The sequence below is a fragment of the Crocodylus porosus genome, unplaced genomic scaffold (assembly GCF_001723895.1).
Source record: "Crocodylus porosus isolate Cpor-Errol unplaced genomic scaffold, CroPor_comp1, whole genome shotgun sequence".
NCBI classification, from domain to species: domain Eukaryota; kingdom Metazoa; phylum Chordata; order Crocodylia; family Crocodylidae; genus Crocodylus; species Crocodylus porosus.
Genome location: NW_017728949.1, coordinates 2,710,294 through 2,734,350, shown reverse-complemented (window position 1 = coordinate 2,734,350; position 24,057 = coordinate 2,710,294). Strand labels below are relative to the sequence as shown.

Genomic DNA, 24,057 nt, shown 5'->3' with positions numbered 1-24,057 from the left:
AAGTCCGGGTCCAGCTCCCTGCTGCAGCCAGCAGGGACTGCCCAAATCGCCAAAGCTTTCGGCATCTTTTCCAAATCGATTTGGGGAGCTTCAAATCGATTTGGACCTTTTAACTGGTCACCTGATTCAATTCAGATTTGGAGATTCGGCCACCAAATCAGGCCGAATATCCTCCAAACTAAATCAGCACCCAAAGCTTCACACAGCTCTACTGCTCAGCAGGTAGATGGATAGGATACTCCATCACTGGCTCATATACTGGGCATGTCTGCTTCTGTTGGCCAATTTCTGATGCAACCACATGTGCACAACAAGGGAGACTGCATCAGGGGTTCTAATAAAAGGCCTTCACGTTTGGTGATTACAATGGATCTAGTTGCATATACCACTCTCCAGGTCCTAGTAGAACATCAGCATTTCAGAGATCTTCAGAGAGACCTCTTGGCTCAAAGGAAAGAACTCAAACTGAAGTTGATTAGCAGTGGGATATGGAAAGCATGAAGAGCAGCATGACATTCTCACCACCATACCCTACCATCACACTTCAACTCTGAACAGTAGGGGGGCATCCTAGGCAGTTCAGCCTCACTGGTCAAATTAAATCCTTTGTTTTCAAGAGAATAAATGGTGCTAATTAACAAGTGTGGAAGTAGTTTTGGAGAGTAACCAATTTAGCCATGTTTTAATGGGCACCATATGTTACACCTATAATCTGTAAACAGATTTACAATACTGTCGGCACAGGGGTGCCAGATTTGCCTAGTCCCCCAGGCTAGATCCAGACAGCAGGGCTCCCTGGGGACTGAATCCAGACCCATCTCTAATAGCAGGGTGAGGGGTGGCAGCACAGTGGTTAACACAGCCACTGCTTACACTGCCCCCACAATATGCATCCTGTGAGGCTGCATACGTTGTAATTTGGAGTCAGGCCCTACCTTCAAACTCCTGGCACCTCTAGGAGCCCCACAGGTAGAGTGAAACTGCTCCATGGGACATAGCTTTGATGCTCCTGCCATAACATATCAGTATGGATGGGTATTTACTCAGTTTGTTGAAATTAGCTTCCTCTCTTCAGCTGGTGAGACCTAATCAGGCTTTCCCATTCCTCCCCAGAGAACTCGCATTAAAACCCTGGATCACTGCACTTTGAAATTTAGCATTCTGCTGGTTTCTAGCAGGCCTATTCTAACTCCATGTTCTTTTGCTAAGTGATGGCACTGCCAAAAAGTACAAGCATGCTTCAGTGAAGCATTTAATTTTGCCTTTCTTGGAAAAAAGAAACCCATTACATGGCTTTTTAAATTAGCATGTTAAAGGCTACAGGGAAAACGAAGGTTGTTCAGTTACTACTGTAAGAGAAACAGGTATATCTTTTGAATAAGGAGCTAGGACCTTATTGGTTTTGGGATACTTGTTCTCTTCTTGCACCCATCTAAACTTGAAAAAATAGGAAGTCAAGTAGTCCAGACTTTCCCCAGATTCATTCTAACATCCATGGAGAAGACTGGGCTGGGGCCACCTCTACCAGAATATTAAAATGGTAACGAGCAGCATCTTGGACATTACAATGGTTATGTTGAAGCGAACTCTAGGGAAAAATACATAAAAAGCACGTTCATGAAAACATAAGAGAAATTCTCAACCCAGGAAAGATGTGAAGCCTGTGAAAGCAGGAGGTTAACACTGGCATTGGGTGGAGGGACACTATGTACCACTTCATAACTTCACTACTCTTCAATATTAACCTGCAGTATCTCTGCCATTCCACTCTGAACCCTTACAATTAGAGACAAATTTGACAAGGGATGTTGTGCTTGTGCAGTATGACCAGAAGTGCCCATTACAATCTAGTATTTTGTTCTCCCTCTTTACAGCAGGTGGTTAGACAAGCTATAAGAAAGTGATCACTACACCACTGCAGCCCAGCTGCAGAATAATATCCCAGGATCCCAATTTCTAGTGCACTACCTAAGCTACTAGTCCATCCCATCTTCAAAAAAGTTACTTCTTACAGGGTGCTAGGATGTAAAGCTCTCAGGTTTAATTAAAATGGCTTCATCATTATAAATGCAGAAATTTGGACTCTTTTTGGCAAAAGGGATGCCCCCACCTTTAGTGTCATTCTCTGGTCCCTCAGCCCCTGCAGGATGCTGGTCCCACTGCCAATAAGATCATCCATGCCATGATGGACATTCCGGAGGGATTCATTAAACTGTAATGTTTCGTCGATCGGTATGGTGGTGTCAGAGTCCTGTGGGGGAAATGCAGTGTCTTGGTTACCTTGCTGCTCACTCCCAGTCCCACACCCATGGTTTGATCCAAAAACACAAACATTCAAGACAAAACTGAATGGGATTTGGAGGGGATAATATCTTGCATGTGGTATTTTTGGAGGAAACTATGCATCTGATGTGAAAAATGGGTTCAGACAAGCCTACACTGACAGATCTTAAGGGCAGAGGTTCAAAAGTGATCATCTGGTTTGACCTTACCAGGTAGAAAAATACAGCTGAAGTGGAGCAATTCCAAGAATCCGACTCTTAGTCGCACAGTGAGAAAAGCACTATGATAAGGAACATTATTTATCACCAAGCAGGAAGTTTACAAAGGTCTACAAGTACAAGGGGAAAATAGATAATAGATTCGTTTTTATTTTAAGACAAAAAGGCATGACAAGATGTAATCGCTGGAAGCTGAAGCTCGCCATTCACACTAGAGTCAAATGCAGATGACATATTGAGAGCAATCAAACCTTTGACCAAACTTCCCTAAGGGCAGGGCTGATTTGTCTTTGGAAGTTTTCAAAATAAGACTGAACTTTTTTTCCTCCCCCACAGAGAGATGCCCTGGTTCGGTGGGAGCCAGTCAATAGCACGTGTACCCAAGTGGCACAGGCCGCCTCTACACAGCATGTGGCAGAGAGGGGAGGGAACAGCGAGCAGAAAACAGCAGGTTGGCCAGGGGACTGGAGTGGCACTTGGGAAGGGTGTGGGGGTTAATTTGTGGCACACCTGCCAAAAAGTTGTTCTAGCTCAAGTAGAAGCTTAAGATCTGTTGTTATGGGAAAAATGTTGATAGATCTATGAGTTCTGTTGTAACACAGTGACCTCTTCTGGCCATTGGAAAAAAAAAAAAAGCAGAGACCATGAATCTATAAAGTTAAAAAAAAAAAAAGCCAGGCAACAGAGAGTGAATTATGATGGATCTTCCATGTTTCCATCTTGTTTTATGAATAACAATCTCAACTGTGGTAAAGTAAGAGGAAGGAAGGAAAGCTGCTTGTGTATTAGCAGAGATTCTCAACTGTGGTGCCCGAAGAACCTTTTAAAGGTGCCAGGGAGGCGCCATACAACACTACCACTGATTGGTGTGCAAACACCTACACCCGATTCACAAGGATGAGTAGATTGCAAACTGGGATGTTTCTGATACTATGGATTCTGCCCTGTTGTGGTCTTTGAGGTCTGTGCAATAGAAGAATTGCTCTGTTATTTTTCCATAGTTAAAAACAAGTGAAATCAAAGAGCTGACCTTTTTCTAGGGGTGCCTGGAGTCTAGAAAAGTAGAATGTTCTAGATGAGTGGCTCTCACTAATTAACAACATGGACCCAGAGAATCCACACCATGCTAAACAGATCATGCAGATTATCGCAGCAAGGTATTAAGGTGCTGATGATGCTTTTAATGTGTGATTTTAGCATTTGCCATCTGCCTACATTTATCTTTGGGCTACTGAAGAATGCTGAATAAGGGGTTTAATTTCATTTCAAGTTTTCTTTAAATGTTAAGAGAATAACAGAATGGGAATTTAAGGAGGGAGGTCAAAGTGTTTGAAGAGTAGGACTGATACAGCTCTATTTGGCTCTGGAGCTGAATAAAGTGTTCATGGTATTAAAAAACAAAACAAAACCAACTTTGTTTACATGGGACAGACAATTCATTGTCTAAGAGGTGCCATAAAATGTTGTAACTGCACTGCTAGTATTTTTTTACTGGGGGGGGAGGGGGGAAATCAGGAAAATCTTTAGGATAAAAGCTATATTTAAGTACCTTTGAATTAAAGAAAATGCCCAAGGCAGCGTTATCATTTTTATGCGTCCTATTTTATCAGTTAAAGAGAGCTTGATTCGAAGTCTGGTCACATGCCTGTGTCACACATTTTCTCTTAAAAGAACTACATAAGACAGTACAGATAACGGGGGAAAATAGTGTGCTAGAGTTATTTAAACATTTTCATGGATTTGAAGATGTGTGGCAAGAATTGAGAGCTAATCAAAGGACAAATCAGAATTCATATTTGTTTGAATTTCTAACTTATTGTTACACATCTCCCTGAAGAGATCACTGACAGTTCAAAGGAAGACTCTCTCTCCATACTTCAGTTTACATTGACAGTATGAGCAATTCCACTGAAAATCCTCTATAGTCAATTTCCTCTTATTTGGGTTTCTCCTATTACTGGGAAAAGAAAAATTGTTTAGCTATAGGAAATTTAATTACTGGCATACCCATGTTTGCAGAACTCAATTCTTTAACAGAATTTAAGATGGTGCCAAGTTGGCATTGCTCAATTAAAGCTTCATTTATAATTTCAAGGTGACCAACTACACTGCTACAAGTAAACTTTATATTGACCCTTTGCTTTGGCCTTGTAAGTCAAGAATGTTAGAGAAATCATTTGCTGTCCCTTTACAAACAGTGGGTGCCAGGACCAACATGCAAAACCAATAGTATTTTATCATTCTAGCAAAAATGGCACCAGGCCTGAGCTAGAGAAGAAAAAGTAAAGGCTGACCCAGCTTTGCACATTCTCATTAGGAAAACTTCTCACTGGAGAGCTATACTTTGAGCCTCTGCAGTACAGCTGGCATCTCGCTGAAAAGTAACAATACAGTAGGGAGATAGAACAACATAAACCTGCTTCCATCCAATTCCGACCCATTAAAAAAGTTGAGAAAACTTGTGAATCATTTGAGCAATTGGAAGAGTGTCCCTGTGTTCTGCCAACCAATACTCTAGAGCAGGGGTAGCCAACCTGCAGCTCCAGAGCCACATGTGGCTCTTCAGAAGTTAATATGGATCTTCCTTGAATCTTTGCACAAGCATACGGTGACCAGCTTCCAAATGGAACCAAATGGAAGCTGTGCAAAGATTCAAGGAGATGCATATTAATTTCTGAAGAGCTGCATATGGCTCTGGAGCCACAGGTTGGCCACCCCTGCCCTAGAGAGATTAAAACTCACTGACAAGAGATTAAAACTCATCCACACAGATGCATCTAAAACAGGGGTTGGCAACCTATGGCCCATAAGCCACATCTATCCCACAAAGCCATTTTATCCAGCCCATGGAGCAACATGCTTCTGCAGTGGTTTTTTTTGTTTGTTTTTTGTTGGGTTTTTTTTGGGGGGGCAGAGGGGGGGGCTTCAGTGGCATTTCTACAGTGCATGTATATTTGAGGGGGGGAGAATGGCTTTGCCTTCGTGGCAGGGAGAGAAACAGTGGTGGCAACACTGCAGGGGGAAGCAGTGACTCTGGTGGAGCAGGCCAATTTGGAGGTGTCCTGTGCTCAGAGCTTAGCTCCATTGAAGCAGCTACCCACTGCAAAACACTGCCAATCCAAGTTCTAAAATATCAGTGCAAAATGATAGCACTTTCCAGCCATACTGCAGCTCCCAGGAGGTGTTTTTTTAAAAGATTTTTATACTATTTCAAAGCCAACACCTAGTCCAGTTTTGGTGTGCTTGCATGAGCTAACAGATCACTGAACAGAGCAAAAGAGAGAGAAGTTTTTCTAGAGCAATTATTCCTCTTCTGTTGGTGGCTTTGCTTTGTAAATTGCCCTCTACCCAAGCCCAGTGTTACCTTTTCTATCTTTATATACATTTGCAGCATCTTACACAAATCCTAACCCCATGTTTCCCCCTTTCAAATGGATAAGGTGGATGCTTTATGGAACTGCCCCATGTTCTAAAGCAAGGAATATTTACATTAGTGGTAAACGTGCGAGCCAGAAGTTCCTCTCGTTGTTTCTCCTGCTGTTCCCGGGCATAACGGCGGTGCTGGAAGTTCCTCAGTGCTGTCTGCAGGTGCTGGACATCATACTTGAGCTGGTCAACTCGGCTACACAGAATCAAGAAGGGAGGAGGAAAATCCCAGGGGTAGGCAACATGAGGTAGCATTTTTTTTTGGTCTTTAATTTGTGACAGACAAGTATTAAAGATTAGAGTACAACTAACGATAAAAAGAATATTTTGTCCTCACTTAACTTGTTTTCAAAAAGTCAATGATGTGTCAGAAGCCAAAATTTCATGCCACTGTTCAGAGCAAAACAGGCATGCAATTATTTACAAATGGGTGAAGGATGAACCTTGAGCTGCCTCATGCATCCTCTCTTGTGTCTTCAGAGTAGCACATAAGCCTTCCTTAAGACAGATTTGTACAAATTCTAAAATTTGAACAATTTTACCTCCACTTCTTGGTCCACGACTCCAGACGAGTCATTTCACTACTAGTGAAAAGAAATGCTGTTCCACAAACTTCTGACTTTTTATTATACTTTGTCTTTAAAGCTGGGATTTTCAAAGGAGCAAGAACATCCAAGAGAAAGAGTACCTGGCAAGAATTTTAGGCCAGCAGCTGCCAGCCTTTTCAGGCTGAGGGCCAGAATGTCCAGCTCACGTCAGAGGCAGACAGCTGGCAGGAGATGGCCTGCCACTAGTGCTCCTCTACAGAGCAGCACAATGTGAATACCCACCACCAAACACTACCAAGGACTCACATATGCAGGCTCAATCAAACAGCTCCAGGGGCCAGAAATGACCCACAGGCCATAGCTTGGTGACCCCCATTTTAGAGATCAACACCTCAAACTAAAATCTCTCTCTCAAATTAATATCCTCACACATCCCAAATCACAGTGAAGTCACCTAATAAGCAGGCCACCAAGCCTGAAAAGACTCTCTCAAGTCTTCCACATCTACAGGGTGCACACAAAAAATAAAGCTTCCATCATGCCATTCCAAAGAAGCATAAGAGAAAAACAAGTCTGTTTTGGAACACTCTTCCCCAAAAATGGCTAACAAGTTGACAGTGAGATTTAGAAGGGTTAAAAAAAATCATCTTTAATAGCAGCACTGATCTAGAAGTAATGCACGGAGTATTCCTCACCCATTGTAAATTCTTCAAGGTCTTATCATAAAACATATGGATACCATACCTTTTGGAGCTGGCTGGCCAAATCAGCAAAAAAAACCCAAACCCCCCAATTCTTAGTAACCTGATGCTTAAAATGTGCTTGGGGGCCAACAATCTGATCACCTCAGTTTAGGCATCAGTTTAAAAACAGCCGAAGCTATAAAAGCTACTTAATTCCCTTATGAAACAACATAGCTTCTTCAGAGCACGAGGGGAGTAGTTTATTGATTACAGCGTGAAACACAGGAGTCCAAGGTACTACTTTTGGCTTTAACACTACCTTAGTGTGTCACCGTGGGGAGCTCACTTCCCTTCTATGCCTCAATTCCACTGACTGTAAGGACATGAATAAGACACATGTCTATAAAGTGCTTCAAGACCCTTTGAGGGAAGGAGCCACAGAAGTGTAAAGCACTATTGTGGGAAGGGAAAGCAAACACTTACAGTTTGGCATTCTGCCGCTTATTAGGAGGTTCTTTGCTAGACAGGATTTCTAGGCGCTCCAAGTTGCTGAATATCCTGTCTATTCTTGCCTGAATCTCATTTTCTACCACTGTGAGGGGAAAAAAAGAAGAGAAGGAACCCAGTTGTTGGAAAAGACTAAACACACAATGCATTGCTATGAAATATATATATATAAAATTAAGTGTATGTTTGCATGTATGTATGTTCGCTTATAAGTCAAGAATGACTGGTCCTATCTACTCTAAACCTTCCAAAATCACTGACTACCACCTGAAGAAAAATTATAGGTGGGCTATTATTCACTTGACCCTTTTTGGGGCTTCCAGTAACTATTTAAGGGAACAATGCTTTTTACACTGACAGTTATTTGACTTGCTTCAGAGCTGGTAGTTGAAGACGGTTGTATATACTAGCACCAACAGGAAACACCACAAACATTGCTTACAAAGAAGTTCCCAATTAATTATCTTTATTGTAGATGTCATGTGGAATGTCATGCCATGTTAAATATTAAATGCGAAATATGTTGTACTATGTTCTTTAAAAATAAACAATGTTTTGACCTAAATATGTTGTACTGAGTACTTTGAAAATAAACAACCACTGCAATTACAAAAATAATGACCCAGGTGAAGAACGAGTCCTTCTGCTACTTAAGACCTAAATCACATAATAAATTGTAGTACCGCCTGTTCAGGCAGTTTAATGGTGGGATAAAATGTCAAACCAGCTACTAAACACAAAACATTTTCATGACTGGCTTGTATTCAACTTTCAATTGAATGTGTGGCATGTGTCCCGGACCTGGGCAATCAAATGATTGTCAGCAGGCAGCATCCCTTAAGTCCCAGCTCCTTGGCACTTGGAGATATTTAAAAGCCCTGTAGGGCAGATGGTGATTAGGAAGCTCCCAAGCCACCTACAAGTTTATCAGAGGTGACCACCAATATCTGGGGGAACATTTGTTCACCAGAGTGCCCCAAGGGATGACGAGGTTAAACGGTCACAAACTCCTGCAAGACCGTTTCAGGCTGGACATAAGGAAGAATTTCTTTACTGTCTGAGCCCCCAAGGTCTGGAACAGTCTGCCACCGGAGGTGGTTCAAGCACCTACACTGAAACCTTCAAGAGCAAACTGGATGCTTGTCTTGCTGGGATCCTACAACCCCAGCTGACTTCCTGCACTTTGGGCAGGGGGCTGGACTCGATGATCTTCCGAGGTCCCTTCCAGCCCTAATGTCTATGAAATCTATGACCCTCAGCTTCATGCCCTGTCAGTCACACAATTGGGATCTGAGGAATTTTCTCTCTGCTCCCTGATTTATAGGCCCAGCCATAAAATTCTTCAAACCCCAATTGTGTGATCATAGGAACGTCAGCCAGCAGCCTTGAAAACATGTAAAAACATTGCACCAGAAGAGGACAAAGAAACCCTACGTCCACTCCATAAAACCCATGTGCTTCTACAGAAGTTTTCATTCAAGGATCTCAAAGCATCGTACAAACTGGAGGGCAGTGCTATAGCCACTACAATTAGAAACTTCCTTCTATCATCTCTGAAGTGCTATTTAAATTGCCCTGAAATTTAGTACATCCCAAAGGTATGTAGGGTGTGATTAGAGAGCCCAGTTGGGAGTCATGTGACCTTGGGTTGCCAATACAGCCCTTTGAAAAAAAAGATAGGAGGAGGACATTTCTTAGGGCTGATAAACTCTGCTGACTCTGGGCAGACCTGGGGGTGGAAAAACGAAGAAAAAAAAATTAAACCATGACTCAGATGAGACCCCAAGAAGACTTACTCACTCAGTGTTTAGTCTGATTAGTGCAAGCCACCAGCCATCCTTTTGAGGATGCACATTCAGAATTAAGCTCTACAGAGAACCACAAGTCCAATAACCACACAGCAAACAGACTACACTGCACACACAAATAACAGGCCATAGAAGCAACTCAAAAGTTGCTAGCTAACCAATTTTCACATGGCCCAAGTGAAAATTTAAACTCTTGAGAAGTAGAATACACAGTTAAGGGACAGGTAACCTATGCATACACTGAGGCAGCAAGCCAGAGTGTGGGGGCATGGAAAAGCCGACCCATTTTGGGTTGTGCAAACAGTGGCTCAAGCGTGGCTGGGGAGATGGGTCCAAGGCCAGGGTGGGGAGCCCAGCTGATTGGTGGATTTAGCTGTGGTATAGGACCACGGTCAGTGAGCAGTTTGGCTATGTAACTAAGACTCGTGTAACAGCAGCTTCTTATACAATAAAGAACAAGACTGAAATCTGATTTTGAAAAAGAAAGGCAAAAAGAGACCAGAAAGTTTCACATGAAATTAAATAAAAACAAAGGCTCATAGCTCTTTTTGGTCCACCTTAGAAGTGCAAGACCATAAAAAAATGAACTAGGAGGCTTTGCAATACGTGACGTGAACCTGACAGAAATCAAGGAGATGTTGCAAAAGGTGGCTATAGTGGAATGAGAGACAAGCCTAGAAAGTGGGGAAGTAGTACCGACTTGAAAAGATTCTACACCACAGGTGATCCAACCTAGAGCCCTGCCATCTGATGCCCAGTGCTGCCCCTGTGTCTGAGCAGACCTACATGGAGCATGGCAAACACCAGACCAGCCCTGCGGTCATGTGGTGCCCTTCACAGCCACTGCACTGCACAGGCAGCAGCGTGCAGCATGAACGCAAAACCAGCTGAAGTGGATGCAGCGCTACATTTGATGCCACCCGTGGCTGGACTGCACTATGTGTAGTGCTCACTCCAGGAACACGCACCACACATGGTATCTCCATCAGAAGCTCTGGCACCACACCACATGTGGTGCCCACTCCAGGTGCTCCAGACCTCGTGCTACGTGCAGTGCCTGCTATCACCATGTCCAAGTGGGTCCTGGAACAACTAGAGCAGGAGCTGTGTGCGCCACGGTTCCCAGAGCAAGCACCACATGTAGTGTAGTCCAGCCAGAGTGGTCGCCTTGTGGAGTGCAATGCCTGCTCCGGTCAGTCTGGAATCTATGCTACATGCGTCTGGTTGGACCACGCCGCATACAGCACAGGTCCTGGACCAGCTAGAGTGGGCATCGGATTCAATATGCTGGGAGAGGAGAGCCAAAGAGGACAGGGGACCTGGGAATTTAATCCTGCCTGCAGACTGGCCCTACACCATTCATCCAGCCCATGAGTTTGACCACCCTGTTCTACATGATTTCTCAAATGAATCTACATAAATATAACACACACATGGCCTGAATGTAACTGTCATAAGGGTGATACCCTCAACTTCATATCAGGAAATTAACTGAGAACACATTTAAGAGAGCAAAGAGGCAGCACAGTAACAAACTGAAAATAACACAGGGACTGCAACTGGTCATATGGTAGAAAAGGACAAAGTGACTGTTCCACTGAATAGCTTGCTCAACAGCACACAGAGGAAAAGCTATCTTGATCAAAGACTGAGAAGTTAAAGAGATAACAACAGATGACCTACTAAACAAGGCTAACACCACCACAATTAGGTTTCAGATCTCAACAGAAGCGAGGGTATCAAGATGTGTTTAGTGTCTGAAAGCTAAAGTTTAGAGAAGTAATATCAATAAAATATAACTGGTCATCCCAGAGGCAAGGATTTTTGTGGGTACCTTTTATTGGACCAACTACACAATTGGGATAGACTCAGACAAGCTTTCAAATGCAGTGCAGGTGACCCTGCAGCCCCTGTGCCAGAGGCTGACCAGCCCAACCATACATTCTAAAATAACTATCACCTTAAGAAAGGGACCCTGGCATTTCTAAAGCCATCTTAATGACAACCTCTGTGGTTGAAAACACCAAGATATTAGGATGTAAAAGGATGAGATCAAATATAATGTAGAAAATACAATATCGCTATTTAAATCAGTGTTTCTCAACCCATGGTACACATACCCCTGAAAGTATGCAAGACATGGGCAGAGGGTACGCGGGTGCTGCGTTTTTAGTTTGGCCCAACCCCTGTCCGGCAGGTTGGAGGTGTGTTTGCCTGTTCGGGCCAGAAGTTCTGGCTTCCACTCCTCCCACCGCTTTCACTCCCCAGCGTCAGTGTGCTGGGGGATAGGGAGGGGGCCCCCATGCAGGCTGCTTTGCCCTGGGCTGTGGTCCACAAGGAAAAAGTGGAAGTTGGCTTGCAGCAGAGAAACCAGAAGTGCCACAGTGGGATTTCCGGTTTCACTTTTGCCACGTCAATCAGCAGGCAGTATGTAAGGTACCAAAGGTTGAGAACCACTGATTTAAATAACAGTTCCCTCTCATTTGGCTCCTGTGTGCAGTGCTGGTCCTCCATCTCAAAAAACTTATTTTAGAACTATGGCTGGTTCTGAGAAAGGAAATGAGAATAGACAAGAGCCTGTGAAACCCAAAAGGAGGGGTTGGCATCATTTTCTTTAGAAAAGACAAGTGGGGATGTGACAAAAGTACATAAGAAGTTTAGGAAAAGGAGAGCATGGAGTTCCTGTTCCTTGTCTCCACACACCTGAACAAGGGGACACTAAAGAAATTCAGAAACGCCACACTTTTCATGCAAGTAAGCAAGCTGTGAAACTCACTGCCATGGGATTGCAAGGCCAAGAATTTAGGACGATTCAAATGGGCTGGACATTTACATAAACACACTCAGAGTTAAATTAGGTAATACGAGTAAAACACATGGAGTCCCGCTTAAATGCCTGTTCGGTTTCTAAGATACGAAAGCTTCTTCCACCCTGGTCCAGAGCGTTTGGTGCTGGTTGCTAGTGGGGCAAGAATACTGGACCATATGGAACTTGGGTCTGATCTACTTTGCTTCACTGCCTTTCTAAAACTGAATATAAAAAGTTCCCAAAGGTTAAACTTATGACATTAGGTACAGCTAATGGAATCGCAAAAGTCCAAGGTTCAATGATAAAAAGAAATTCACCACATGTGCACACTGGACTTGGACTACCCTCTTCAGCTACTCACAGTGCACTGACTGCTTGTCTGAGGTTTCCAGATGTCCCATGTAAGACTGGACCTCCTGGATTTGCCTATCAAAGAAACACAAGGACAACATGGATCAACTGCTATTCAAAAAGATTGTTGTTCAGTACAAAATACAGAACAGGGGATGGGGAGAAATACACATACACACAGTAAAACATAACACTCAAAACAAGGTGCAAATTGGATTTCCCTCTACTCGCCCCTGCTCCTAAGGGACTCTGATTGCTTGGGAAGCTGGACAGACGACTGACTGAGGATTGCACATGAGTCCTTTAAACTTCCTGGCTCCCAGGCAGGCCACCTTACCCTTGCTGCCACGTGGCAAAGGTACCAGGGCTCCCTGCCAGCGTCGCTGCCTCTCAGTCCTGCTGCTGCTGCCATTTATTTTCAGGGATCACCTTTGCCTTAGCCTCCTCTCAAGAGCAGGAATTGCCAGGGGGCATAGACCTGCCCCAGCGCCTGCTATAGCCCCCTCACGCTCCCCACTGAACCAGACTGCTGCAGGCCCCTACCCTACCCCAGTACCTTCACAGGGCACCCAGTGCCGCACAGCCCCTCACCCTTCACCGAGAACCTGCTCATGTGCTCGCAGGGACCCTGGTTTCCCCTGGGCAGCAACAGGGCTAGAACAGCCGACCAGCCTCCCTGCCAGCTCCTCCCGAGACCTGCCAAGCCTGCAGGTGCCTCCTCTGTCTCCCCCAGGGGCTGTGGGGGGCAGAGACCAGGCAGACACAACGTCCGTCCACCTGCTGCTGCTCAGTCACTAACTGCTTTGTCACCGAGCGGCCGTCTGGGGGCAGATCGCCCATGCGGGGCAGAGGAAAGGGGGACCACCCGGGGCGGGGGGAAGCCTGAGCCCAGCGCTGCCCGGCAGTCGTGACGCACGGACCCCCAACACAGCCCGCCGCCGCCGCTCACTTGTTGGTCTGGTGATAGAGTGTCTCCATAGCGGCTACCGACCAGCCGCCCGCCACACGTCACCTCAGCACACCACTTCCGGCTTCCGGCGGGGTCCTACCCCTTTCCGCCGAGGCTGCCTTGCGAGGTGCCTGCGCTCGCAGGCGTCAGGCGCGACGCGGTCAGAACATCCCTCGCCCCGCCCCTGAGGAAGGCCCCGCCCCGACGCCCTGAGGGCCGGGCCGGACTGGGCCACATTTGGCCCGCGTGCCGGGGGTTGAGCGCAGCGCCCTGCGGAGGAGTGGTTCCTCCACGTGCCGGCTTAGACCGAGCGGTGCGAGCGCAGGGGAGGAAGTATGCAGCCGCGGGGGCGCCCCGGGAGCAGCGGCGAGGCGGGGCCGGGCGCTCCCGTGGGTGCACCTCGTCGCTACTTCTGGCCTGAGGGCCAGTTTGGGAGCGGGGCGGGTGAGGCCTGTGCCATTGGGAGCAGGTGTGGGCGGATTTAGGAGCTGCCTCTTGATGCTTTTCTGGGGAAGGAGCAGCCGCTCGTGCCCCCTGAGTGCATGCATGTTGAATCTTTGACCTTCAGTCAAATACAACTTGTCTTTATTTGCCCACAGATTGAGCTGACATGGAGCCAGCGGCCCCCCCGTTACCTCTCTGGGCCGAAACCGTGTTCCTGCTGTGCGTCAAATAGGCCTGCTCATCAACCACACCTTACTGTTTCTGCAAATGAAAACAGACTCTCACTGGTCTTCAGCAGCACCTTCACGATGAAAACAGAGTTGATGGATTGATGCTTTTTTTCCCCTCACATTCAAAAAAATAACTTGAATTTAAATGGAATCTTATTATTTTCATTGCCTCTCACTGGGCCCACATAAATTTACTGTGTAGTAAGCAGGTATAGGCCAGCATCTACACATGCAGGTGTTAAAGCGCATTAATGCTGTGTATGGACTCAAGTCAGCCCATACACAGTAGTACTGTGCAGTAAGGTGTCTACACATGCATTACTGCACAGTAACTGGGTGTAAATTTGATACCTGCATAACGCAGATATAAAACTTACACTCAAGTCAATGTAAATTACCATATTTACTGCACGGTACAGGTGTGCACATGTAGACGTGCCTATACACAGTAATTTCGGTTACTGTGCAGTAAATGTGCACGTGTAGACACCTGCTGATAATGACAGAGCCACTCAACTAGTACTAAGTGATCTAGTAAGACTGACAGTGAGGGAGCCAAACAAATCCTGTTCCACCTGAGCATCTCCCTTGTGTTCCCCCTCATATGATCAGAAAATTAGGGTTGGAAGGGACCTCAGGAGCTCATCTAGTCCAATCCCCTGCTGGCCCCACATGTCTTCAGAGCTTCCAGACCTAGGAGTAAGCCTTGGATGAAGTTAGTGGTTCCCAATCATATGACTGTGCATAAATGATATCCTACACAGGTAGTTATTACTTGTCCCTCAGAGGGGACCAAACTGATATACAGTCTGTTTCGGGCTGAATGAAGTGAGGCCTTACATGACCAACTACAGTGCAGCTTTTTGACCAAAAGGAATTGCTGTTTGGAGGGATTTTGAGCTTGGCACTGATATGTACACAGTGGCAGAGCTGCCTCTCAACCAGTGGATACTGCAGTCTCACGACTGCCTTTCTGGTACAATTATAATGCAGGGAAGTGGGGAAGAGGTACCACATGCCTTGGGAAAGCATCTTGCTCCGGCAGGTCTGAAATCAGCATGCTGATCCAGTTTGAAGGATCTTGATGAGCTGCTGACACTTGTCATACCTTCTGTCTTTTGCCCCCATTCCCTGAGGGCATTTTTCTAGATAAAAAATGTTTCTGTGTGGAACAAAGCCCATGTATCTACAGCAAGCAAAATGTTCCCTTTTTCTTTATGTATTGTTGGCAAGATTGCTAATGCTAAATTTTGGGTTTCTCTAACAAGTAATGGGGTAGACAGAAAGAGTGTGGTCTGGATTTTCAGGCCTTGGGAGTAGGAGTTAGAAACCATGAATTTTCTTGAAAGCTAAGAGTTTGGCCTGGAAGTTGCAAAGGATGAAATACTGAAATGTTGCATCTAGCCTCCTCATGGATCCATCTCTCTTGTGAACCGAACAGTATCATTATGCTCCTTTATAAATTGACAGTGTGTCCATGCCTTGAATACTGTGCCCAGTTCTGGTCTCCACATCTCAAAAGGATATAGAAGAACTGGAGAAGGGCAATGAGGATGATTAGTAGCATGGAGGAGCTTCCATATGAGGAGAGACAAAAGAGGCTAGGCCTGTTCATTCTTGAAAAAATGCTTGAAGGAGAACATGATAGAGGCTTACAAAATGGTGAAGAGAAAGTAAATGGGGATTATTTCCTACTCACAATACAAGAACTAGGGGTCACAAAATTAAACTAGTCAGTAGTAGGTTTAAAACTAACAAAGTTCCTTTTCACGCAGCATGTAATTAAAGTGTGGAATTCAGTGCCACAGGATGTGGAAGGTCACAGTTTATCCAGATTGATTTTTTGATTCTTTGATTTTTGCTGTTGCAATATTTAAATCTGAATTTAGTGGATTCCTGCACCTTTCAAAAGCTTTCATTTTTTTCTTTTTGAAAGAGCAGAAGGGGTGCTGTCATCTACTGTGAATTCTCTATCGCTAATCCAAAATTACTTCTGAAATGGACAATTGTGAAATGGTGTTAATTTGTTCATTGAGTTCCCAAGTTACTTTCAGGCACCCAAATGACCCTGGATGGTTTTTGAGATTCAAAAAGGGATTTGACAAATTCTTAGAGGAAAGGTGCACCGGTAACTATTGAGCATGGTAATTAGGGGTACAGCCTCTGAAACAGAACTTCCTAGACCATAAATATTGGAGGCTGCAAGTGACAGAGGAACAGTGGAAGCAACCCTAGTCATACCCAGTTCACTTTCCCTTTCTGCATCCATTCTCAGGCAAGATGGACCTATGGTCTGACCCAGTAAATGGCAGTTCTTGGGCACATCTACACGTCCATTAATGCACTTTTCCTAATGCGCATTAAATTTAGTACCTCCAGTATGAGGTACTAAATCAATACGCATTAGGTTGTGCTAATGCACGCTAGCGCAAGCACACTTTTTAGGCGATGCTTAATACGTAGTCTATTTTACTGTGCATTAGTGTAATAGCACAGTTTTTTACACACTGCCTTAATGCGCAGTAAAATAGGCTACTGTGCATTACAGCACGTGTAGATATGCCCCATACGTTCTTGTGTTCTGTCAGCTGATGCTCCAAATTCTATCAGTTCTGTAGTTATCCAGGAAGCCAAATGAACTTTTTTGGCAGGAGGACAGAGGGAACACTAACGAGTTTTGTTTAAACATGGGGGGGGGGAAATGTTTCTTTTGCTTTGCACTCTGATGTCAAACCTTTTAACAGTACATGCGAATCAAGGTTTTTTTCCCTGTAACCATAAGGGTTAGCAACTTTCTGTGGTAAAATTAAAGCATCTGGGATTTCCTCTCTAACCACCTGCCTGCAGGGACTGTGGCTTGAAAAAAACAAACTGTGAGGAAATAGCAACAGCTGGCACCAGAATGCATGGCTTTTGCTGCACACCATGTGCCAATGATAACATGGTATAGTTGTTAGACTTTGGGCATTTTCAGTCAAAGCCCATCAGCAAATCGGCTCACTTAGTCACAACAGCCAGGAGCATGGAGGGTAAAGAAGGATTTGGTTCAAGGAAAGCCCCTGTATTGTAAACAGGATAAAAGGGGAGGGGGATGGAAAGAGCTACTTATCACTGTCTAATGTGTCCCCAGGTCATTCCTGTGCTAGCACCTTGTGGGGGAAAAGGGATTTCATATTACAGGGCTTTTGTTAACTCTGAGGCCAAAGGTTGGGATTTTCTCTATCAAACAATCTACAGCCATAATGTACATTCAATAGAGCAGTTCCAACCCCTCAGCAGTGCACCTCTGTACTGCAGTCTAGTCAAGGCTGTAGCTGAAAGTCATAATTGCACCGCAGCGAATCCTTGCTCTTTGTTCAGTCTCCTTTTCTTGATGTCAGGCTGTTACCTGGTCCACAATTAACAAGATAGAAAGTTTGCCATTTTCCTGCCCCACTAGAAATCTTTCTGAAAGGATGATCCTGTCATTCTGTTAGGATCAGGCCCTAATAATATCCTTCTTTGTTTAGACCATCACCCCCAACAGATACACAGAGATAGATAGGTGCACGTGCATGCCCACGTATACAGACACACACGCACTCTCACTTCCCAGGCTTTCTAGTTGAATGTGCCTGCTTAATACTAATAACTGTAGCTTTGAAAGCAAAAGAGTGCTGGACCTGAGGGCATGCTGGAGGAATGAGACATTTAGATGAGTGCTTGATGGAGACTCCTTAGTCAATCCAGCTGCAGGCCATGGGGCCTACATGTCCGAACCTTGACGGGCTCCCTGTTACATAAGCCAGACCTCACAGAGCGCCTCACAGCAATTTGGAAGCATGCAGATGGGGGCAAAAGAGAGAAGGTATGACAAGTGTCAGAGGCTCATCTATCAAGATCTTTCAAATTTGGTCAATGTGCTGATCTCAGACCTGCCTGAGCAAGACTTTTCCAAGGCACCTCCTCCTCGCTTCCCTGCATTATAATTTTATCGGAGAGGCAGTCATGAACCGCAGCGTCCGCTGGTTGAGAGGCAGCGCTACCATCATGCATGTATCAGTGCCAGGTGCAAAAAAACAAAAAAGAGCAATTCCTGTTGGTTAAAAGCCATGCCGTAGCTGGCCATGTTGGGCAAGGCACAGTGCAGATGCTGCAGCACGAATGTCAGCAGAGAATACAGGGCAAGCAGGAGCATTCCCTCCACTGAGCAGCAATGGAGCTAGAGCTATCTTCTCACTCTCAGGGGTGCAGGAGAATGGGGTGGGATGTGGGCCTGTCTAAGGAGACAAAGGCTTGTGCAGCATCCCTTCAGCCCAATGAGTTGCTTAGCTACATACTCCCCTCTCAAGCCTCTCTTCCTGCCATTAGAGTAAAAGCAGCCAGGCAACATTGCTCAGTAATGCAGGACTAGGGGAGCCCTGTGCCTCTATTCTGCTCACTTTTCAGTTAGCTTTTATAAGACAAGTCAAAATAAACAGCCACTAGAGGGGGAGTCTTGCACCAGCTAAGGGATGCTGTTAGGAAAGGTTGATGCTTTCCTGAGCTGAGGGTGGGGATGCTTTCACCCTGCAGGTCAGTGCAGAACTCTGCTCCATTTGGACTAGATCAAGGCTTTGTTGCAAAGGCCCACAGCCTTCCAGTGAAAGGGAACTCCCTGCTGGTTCCTCCCCATGATAGGGCTTTAATGAGCATTGCTATAAACGGGCCAAACCACCAAAAGGCATTTCAGGGGCCTTGGGGATTCTTTCCAGTGCCAATCTAGTGAGTTTGGACTGTGTAACACCACAAGCCAGTACTTCTAAACAACATTTGGCCCTCACCATTAGAGCTGGGGTGGCCATTAGGCAATAAACCACACAACCACATTTTTTGAAGGAACAATCTGGGCAGAAAAGTCTCTGTCAGAGCTTGTGAGACTAAGGCTCTTGAAAATCTGCTCTCTATTGTGGATGCTGAGCACTTGGCTTTCCGGTCCTGAGCTTTTTTTATACTGAGCCCTAGACATCTATTCACCAAATAGTCACTGGCCCGATCCTACTAAATTGGGAGAATGGTTGTGTTTAGCTTGGCAGAGGTTTTGTCCCAGTGCTATTGCAACACTTAGCTGGTTAGATATAAATAATACTTGGACCTGGGGACTTCAAACACCTCTATAGAAATGCTACAAAAGGTGCCAGAGACAGGCACCCCAGTCAAACAATAAAGCAGTAATAGAGTGAGGACTAGGTACTAGGACCCATGTTTTCAAAAGTACTGAGTGATTTGAGGGGCTCGATCTGAGTCATTTGGAAGGGGTGGAATTTCAGAAGTGCTCAGCAGTGTCTGAAAACCAGGTCCCTAAACTGTCTCCATATAATACCCCCAAAACTGAGTCCAGTTGAATATCTAGTTTCTTTGGAAATTTTATGGCTAGGAATATTCAGGAACCCTTTCTCATTCCACTCAATAAATAAGACTTATAAGGAGTAGTGTCGGAAAATTGATCCAGATAACCCAGGGCTGCTTTGGTCCTGACAAAGCAACAAGATTTCATGATGATATTAACTGGAAATTCAGGAAAACATGAAGATTATCTATCTAGCTATCTCTAGGTATCTCTATTTATAGATATAGATCTATATATATCTCACTGGCAGGAAACAGAAAGATTAAGGACCTGGTATCACACTGACCTTTTATTAATCTGCTGATGTCCACCAGCAGAGCTGGGGGCTTGTGGCATTCACTCCTGTGCCTTGCTACCTGAGTCTAACATCCTAAGCCCTCGAGAAGTAAGAATGTGAGGGATTGGTTTTATTTCTGAGGTCTAAAACAATGACCACCGAAGGTGGGGAAGGGGCTTTTTGGTGGAGAGACAAAGAGGAAGGATATTATCCATAAGTAACAATCTTGATCTTTTGTTCTTCCATAGAAAACTAAAAACCTGCTGCAAATGTTATAGCCTCAGTGTTATGATCCTCATTTCACAAAATAGGAAACTGAGGCAAGGTGGGGGAGAGAGTCCTAGGTGGTCTCCTCCATTCCAGATAGCTCCTGTTATACTATCTCTCCCTGCCATCATACACGCTAGACTGGAAGGTCCATGAACTGTGGCATGTTTGTTATTAAAACACCCTGACACAAAGAGGCCCTGGGAGCCGTGCACACACAGAGGACATGAGTGCTTTTTCTGTCAATCTGGCCTGGACCAGGGATAGCACCTGTCTGGCAGTAACAGCCTGCCAAGATCCCCTTTCCAAATAGGCCCGAGGGCAGAAAATTCCTTCTGTGGATCAAGGTTGATAAACATCTATGATTTTTTAAATAAGATTTTATTTTATTTATATCCAATGTTTTCTATTAAAATTGGATTTTTATCTTGTAATTTAAGTGACAGGAAGTTTTACTTGAAAATAAACTTTTAAACTATGAAATCCAAATGTATTACAAAATGTAGTAAAGCCTAAACTTCCAATAATCTTTTACAATGTTTAAATAAAAATGAAATATGCTGACTCCATGGACCTCTTTCAAAATGCTTAAGTTGCAGGCTGCTTGCTTTTCTATACAAAGAGTCAAAGAGAAAATATTTAACTTCTGAGGTCCAGCTAAATATGGGACAATAGGTCACATACTCTGTTCAGGGTTTGATTCTGCTAGGAACCCAAAAGTTTGGTAGAGACTGGCAAAGTCATTAAAGGCATTGGGGCTTCCAGGAGACACCATCATGAATCTCATCAGTACTTTCTTGAAGCTCGCCTGGATGGTCTTATACTTCTACTTCATAGCTTCTCCCTATCTGGGTACTCAAATTTCTATACCTATTTATGTATCCAAAATATTTAAGGCTGTTTTATTTAATGTATGCTGTATTCACGTTTAAATTTCCATTACCATCCTAAAGGAGCTGTTTGAGATGGATCCTGAGCAAAAATGTAATCATCTGCTAAATAATCACTATGTCGTTCACCATTTTCTGCATTACTCAAAATGTAAGATAAATAAGAACATGCAATATTAAACTATATAATTGCTCTAATAAACATATCATTTTGGCATACCTCCCTAAGTACCAGAAAGTAGTAGTAGATTTCTGCAAAGTCTATGTATGCCTACATGTTGCAGTGCCTTTGTCTACCACCCCCGCAAATCCTGCAGTCCTTGTTCCGTATGCACTTGATCATTCTTCAGACAAATTCCCAGAGTAAGAGCAAAGGACTAAGTAAAACCCCAGTATGGTCCCGCAACAGTAAGGACATGGATGTTCAGTTCAACCTGTTAACACTGTCTCAAAGGATTCATTGTAAACAGAAACTCCCTGAGGCCCAGATGTTGCTTAGGAAAGTATGGATATGGGTGACTTTCAGGCTGTATTTTGAGTTCTTGAATGTGGCTAGAGCAGTGATTCTCAACCAGAGTGCCATGGCACCTGGGGGTGTCTTGAAATCCTTTCATGGGTCCCACAGGGTGACAAGCAACGTCAGCACTGCTAGGTGTGCAAACATGAATCATAAACCCAGAGATGGCAAATAAGAATCCATAGTGTTAAAAAAAATCCTTGCTGTGGTCTGAGTTCTTCTTTTATTTTTCTGGAGTCAAAAATGAGTAAAAACTAAGAGCTGAGATTTTCCAAGGAGGCCTTGAGACTATTTGGATGCCTTGAGAATAAAAAGGTTGAAAAGCACTGAAGTAGTGTGTCAAGGTGCCCAACAGTGTCCTAGCATTGCTCTGAATTTGTACCTGTCTTAGTGAATAGGTAAGATACCAGGAGGTGGCACTCAAGAACCCCTGTGGGTTGTATGACACTACTGTGCTTGGCAAGGGACTTCCTTTGCATTGACAGTTGCCACCCAACATGTTGAGGTCTGCTGAAAATCCAGGCCTTGTTGTGGATTCAGTGGCATTCATCGAAACCTGGCTCTACAAGTATAACTTTGCTAGCTTATCACAATGTAGTAGGGGTATTTTGACTCCATTATCTTGAAAACTAGACCTACAGGCCCCAGTCAAGATTAGCACCTTAGTTATTCTAGACACTGTATATGTACATAATAGAGACTCTAAATAGACAGGGCAGCAAGTGACTTACCTGAGGTCACTCAGCAAGTCAGTAGCACCTGCTTTCCCCCTCTGATTTCTGGGCCTGACTGTACCCGCAGCAGTGCACACACCTTCCAGGACACAGCTCCAGCCATCTGTTCCTTGCCAGATCTGAATTTTTCAAGATGTAATTTTTGTCCACTCTGGATAGTAGCAATGAATTACTGCCTGTGCTTTGCTTCCATCAGTTATCTCAGTATTGCTATCAGGATGATGGTAGTCATGCATTCACTGCCTGCTCTGATCAGAGCCCTGTCAGAACCGTCTGTCTCAGTGCTCTGAGGCTCCAGAACAGACGTCCAGGGTTATTCACACCACCTATCACAGCTGAAGGCAAAATGCTTCTGCCGATTTACACAACTAAGCACCCAGCTCCCTAGTGTCCTGCTCATCTGCTGTCTTCCTCCCTACAATGCTGCCTCTACTGTTTTCCAGCCTAGGGACAGAAGTTACACATAAACCGGATAAGTGATCAGAAACTGGTTTAAACCTGTAACAGAACAGAAGTTCAGTGCACATAAACCAGTTTCAAAATGGCTGAAATTAGTTTAAGATAAACCTGCTTGAATGTAGTATCAGACTTAACTGATTTGGGTCAAACCAGTTTATGTCTGTCCCAAACCCCTTCCTGGTTCAAGTTAAATCACAATCCCCCAGCATGCTTTCCAGCCCTGGTTTGGTCTGGGATGTGCTGTGCTGTCTGCTCCAGCAGAGAAGGGTTTGGGGGATGGGGAGGCAGGGACTGCCCCCCCTTCCCCCAAGGCAAACTCTGGTTGGGCCTGGGACCAGGGAGGGGGATTAAACTTCCCTTCCCCTGAGTACAGAGCTGTCCTGTCCTGCTAAAAACTTACTGCTTGCTGTGACTGTGGACTACAAATCCCAGAGGCACCTGGAAGCAGAAAATGAGGAACAACACTGCAGAGTCCTGTTGTTGTAATTCTGGACTGAAAATCCTAGAGACCTCAGGGACAGCAAGAAGAGGAAGCAAACACACAGCCCATGCTGGCTAGGTGCCAGAGAGCTTTGTTCTAGCGCCCCCTGGCTTCTGGGCTGATCCACTGCAGGTATGTGGCTGCATTTCCTGAGTCAAAACCAAATGTGTGTTCAGTTGCTTCTCAGTTTAATCTCTGAAGTTTCGACTAACCTGCAAAGACTGAAGTGATTCAGCCTCAGGCTTTCTGACTCTCTGTACTTAGCCCTAGTGTTAAACTGTTACATGGCAAAATTTAGAACTTCTTTGCACCAAAAGGCAAACAATGATATCCCCTTTTGGTCAGTTTCTACTAGTATTTACATAAGAACATTATTGAATTGCAGTTTTAAGCCAGACTTATGGTTGCCCATACAGCCTTAATTTTGCCTTCTTGTGCCTTTATCTTGTGCCATGAATGGGGCAGCAGAAAAGTGGGGGAAAGTATGTGGCCGCATAATTAAGGACCATATCTTAATCAACAGGCAGAACAAATATTTTTAATGTATTTTTCCATTTTTTTTAGTTAAAGGGGACAACTAATCCTTTTGTCTGGCATGGTAATAACCTCCCCACCAGCAGTAGTGGGTTTTGAATTCTCAGCTTTCAGCACAGCCTGCTACCACCCAAGCTACAGGACTAGTATTTGCTAGTAATGTCATCCCAGGAGCTCCAGGCTGGAGTGTTAGAGGTGATAGGGAGGCACCCCGCTTGGCTGGCTCTCTCCCTCTTCCTTCTGGGAACTGGGGAAGCCCAAGTTCAGTGGAATT

At 44.7% G+C, this 24,057-nt stretch overlaps 1 protein-coding gene and 1 long non-coding RNA gene across 3 annotated transcripts in view; one reads left to right on the top strand and one right to left on the bottom strand.

The window, feature by feature from the left end:
• Window positions 1–13,673, bottom strand: part of GOSR2 (golgi SNAP receptor complex member 2) — a 17,695-nt gene extending 4,022 nt beyond the window's left edge. The window contains exons 1-5 of one of the 2 annotated variants that reach the window (XM_019554374.1): window positions 13,583–13,673; window positions 12,644–12,708; window positions 7,642–7,750; window positions 5,991–6,123; window positions 2,111–2,251 (exon numbers count right to left, since the gene is read on the bottom strand). In XM_019554374.1, coding sequence (XP_019409919.1) covers window positions 2,111–2,251; window positions 5,991–6,123; window positions 7,642–7,750; window positions 12,644–12,708; window positions 13,583–13,611 — 477 coding nt within the window. In that variant the 5' untranslated portion in view covers window positions 13,612–13,673. The remainder of the gene's footprint in view (window positions 1–2,110; window positions 2,252–5,990; window positions 6,124–7,641; window positions 7,751–12,643; window positions 12,709–13,582) is intronic. The other variant, XM_019554376.1, reaches the window with a different exon arrangement.
• Window positions 13,674–13,777: 104 nt separating this feature from the next.
• On the top strand, window positions 13,778–14,402 carry LOC109323035. Its single transcript, XR_002104530.1, has 2 exons — window positions 13,778–13,915; window positions 14,182–14,402. It is a non-coding gene; the product is annotated as an uncharacterized LOC109323035 (long non-coding RNA).
• The last annotated feature ends 9,655 nt before the right edge of the window (window positions 14,403–24,057 follow it).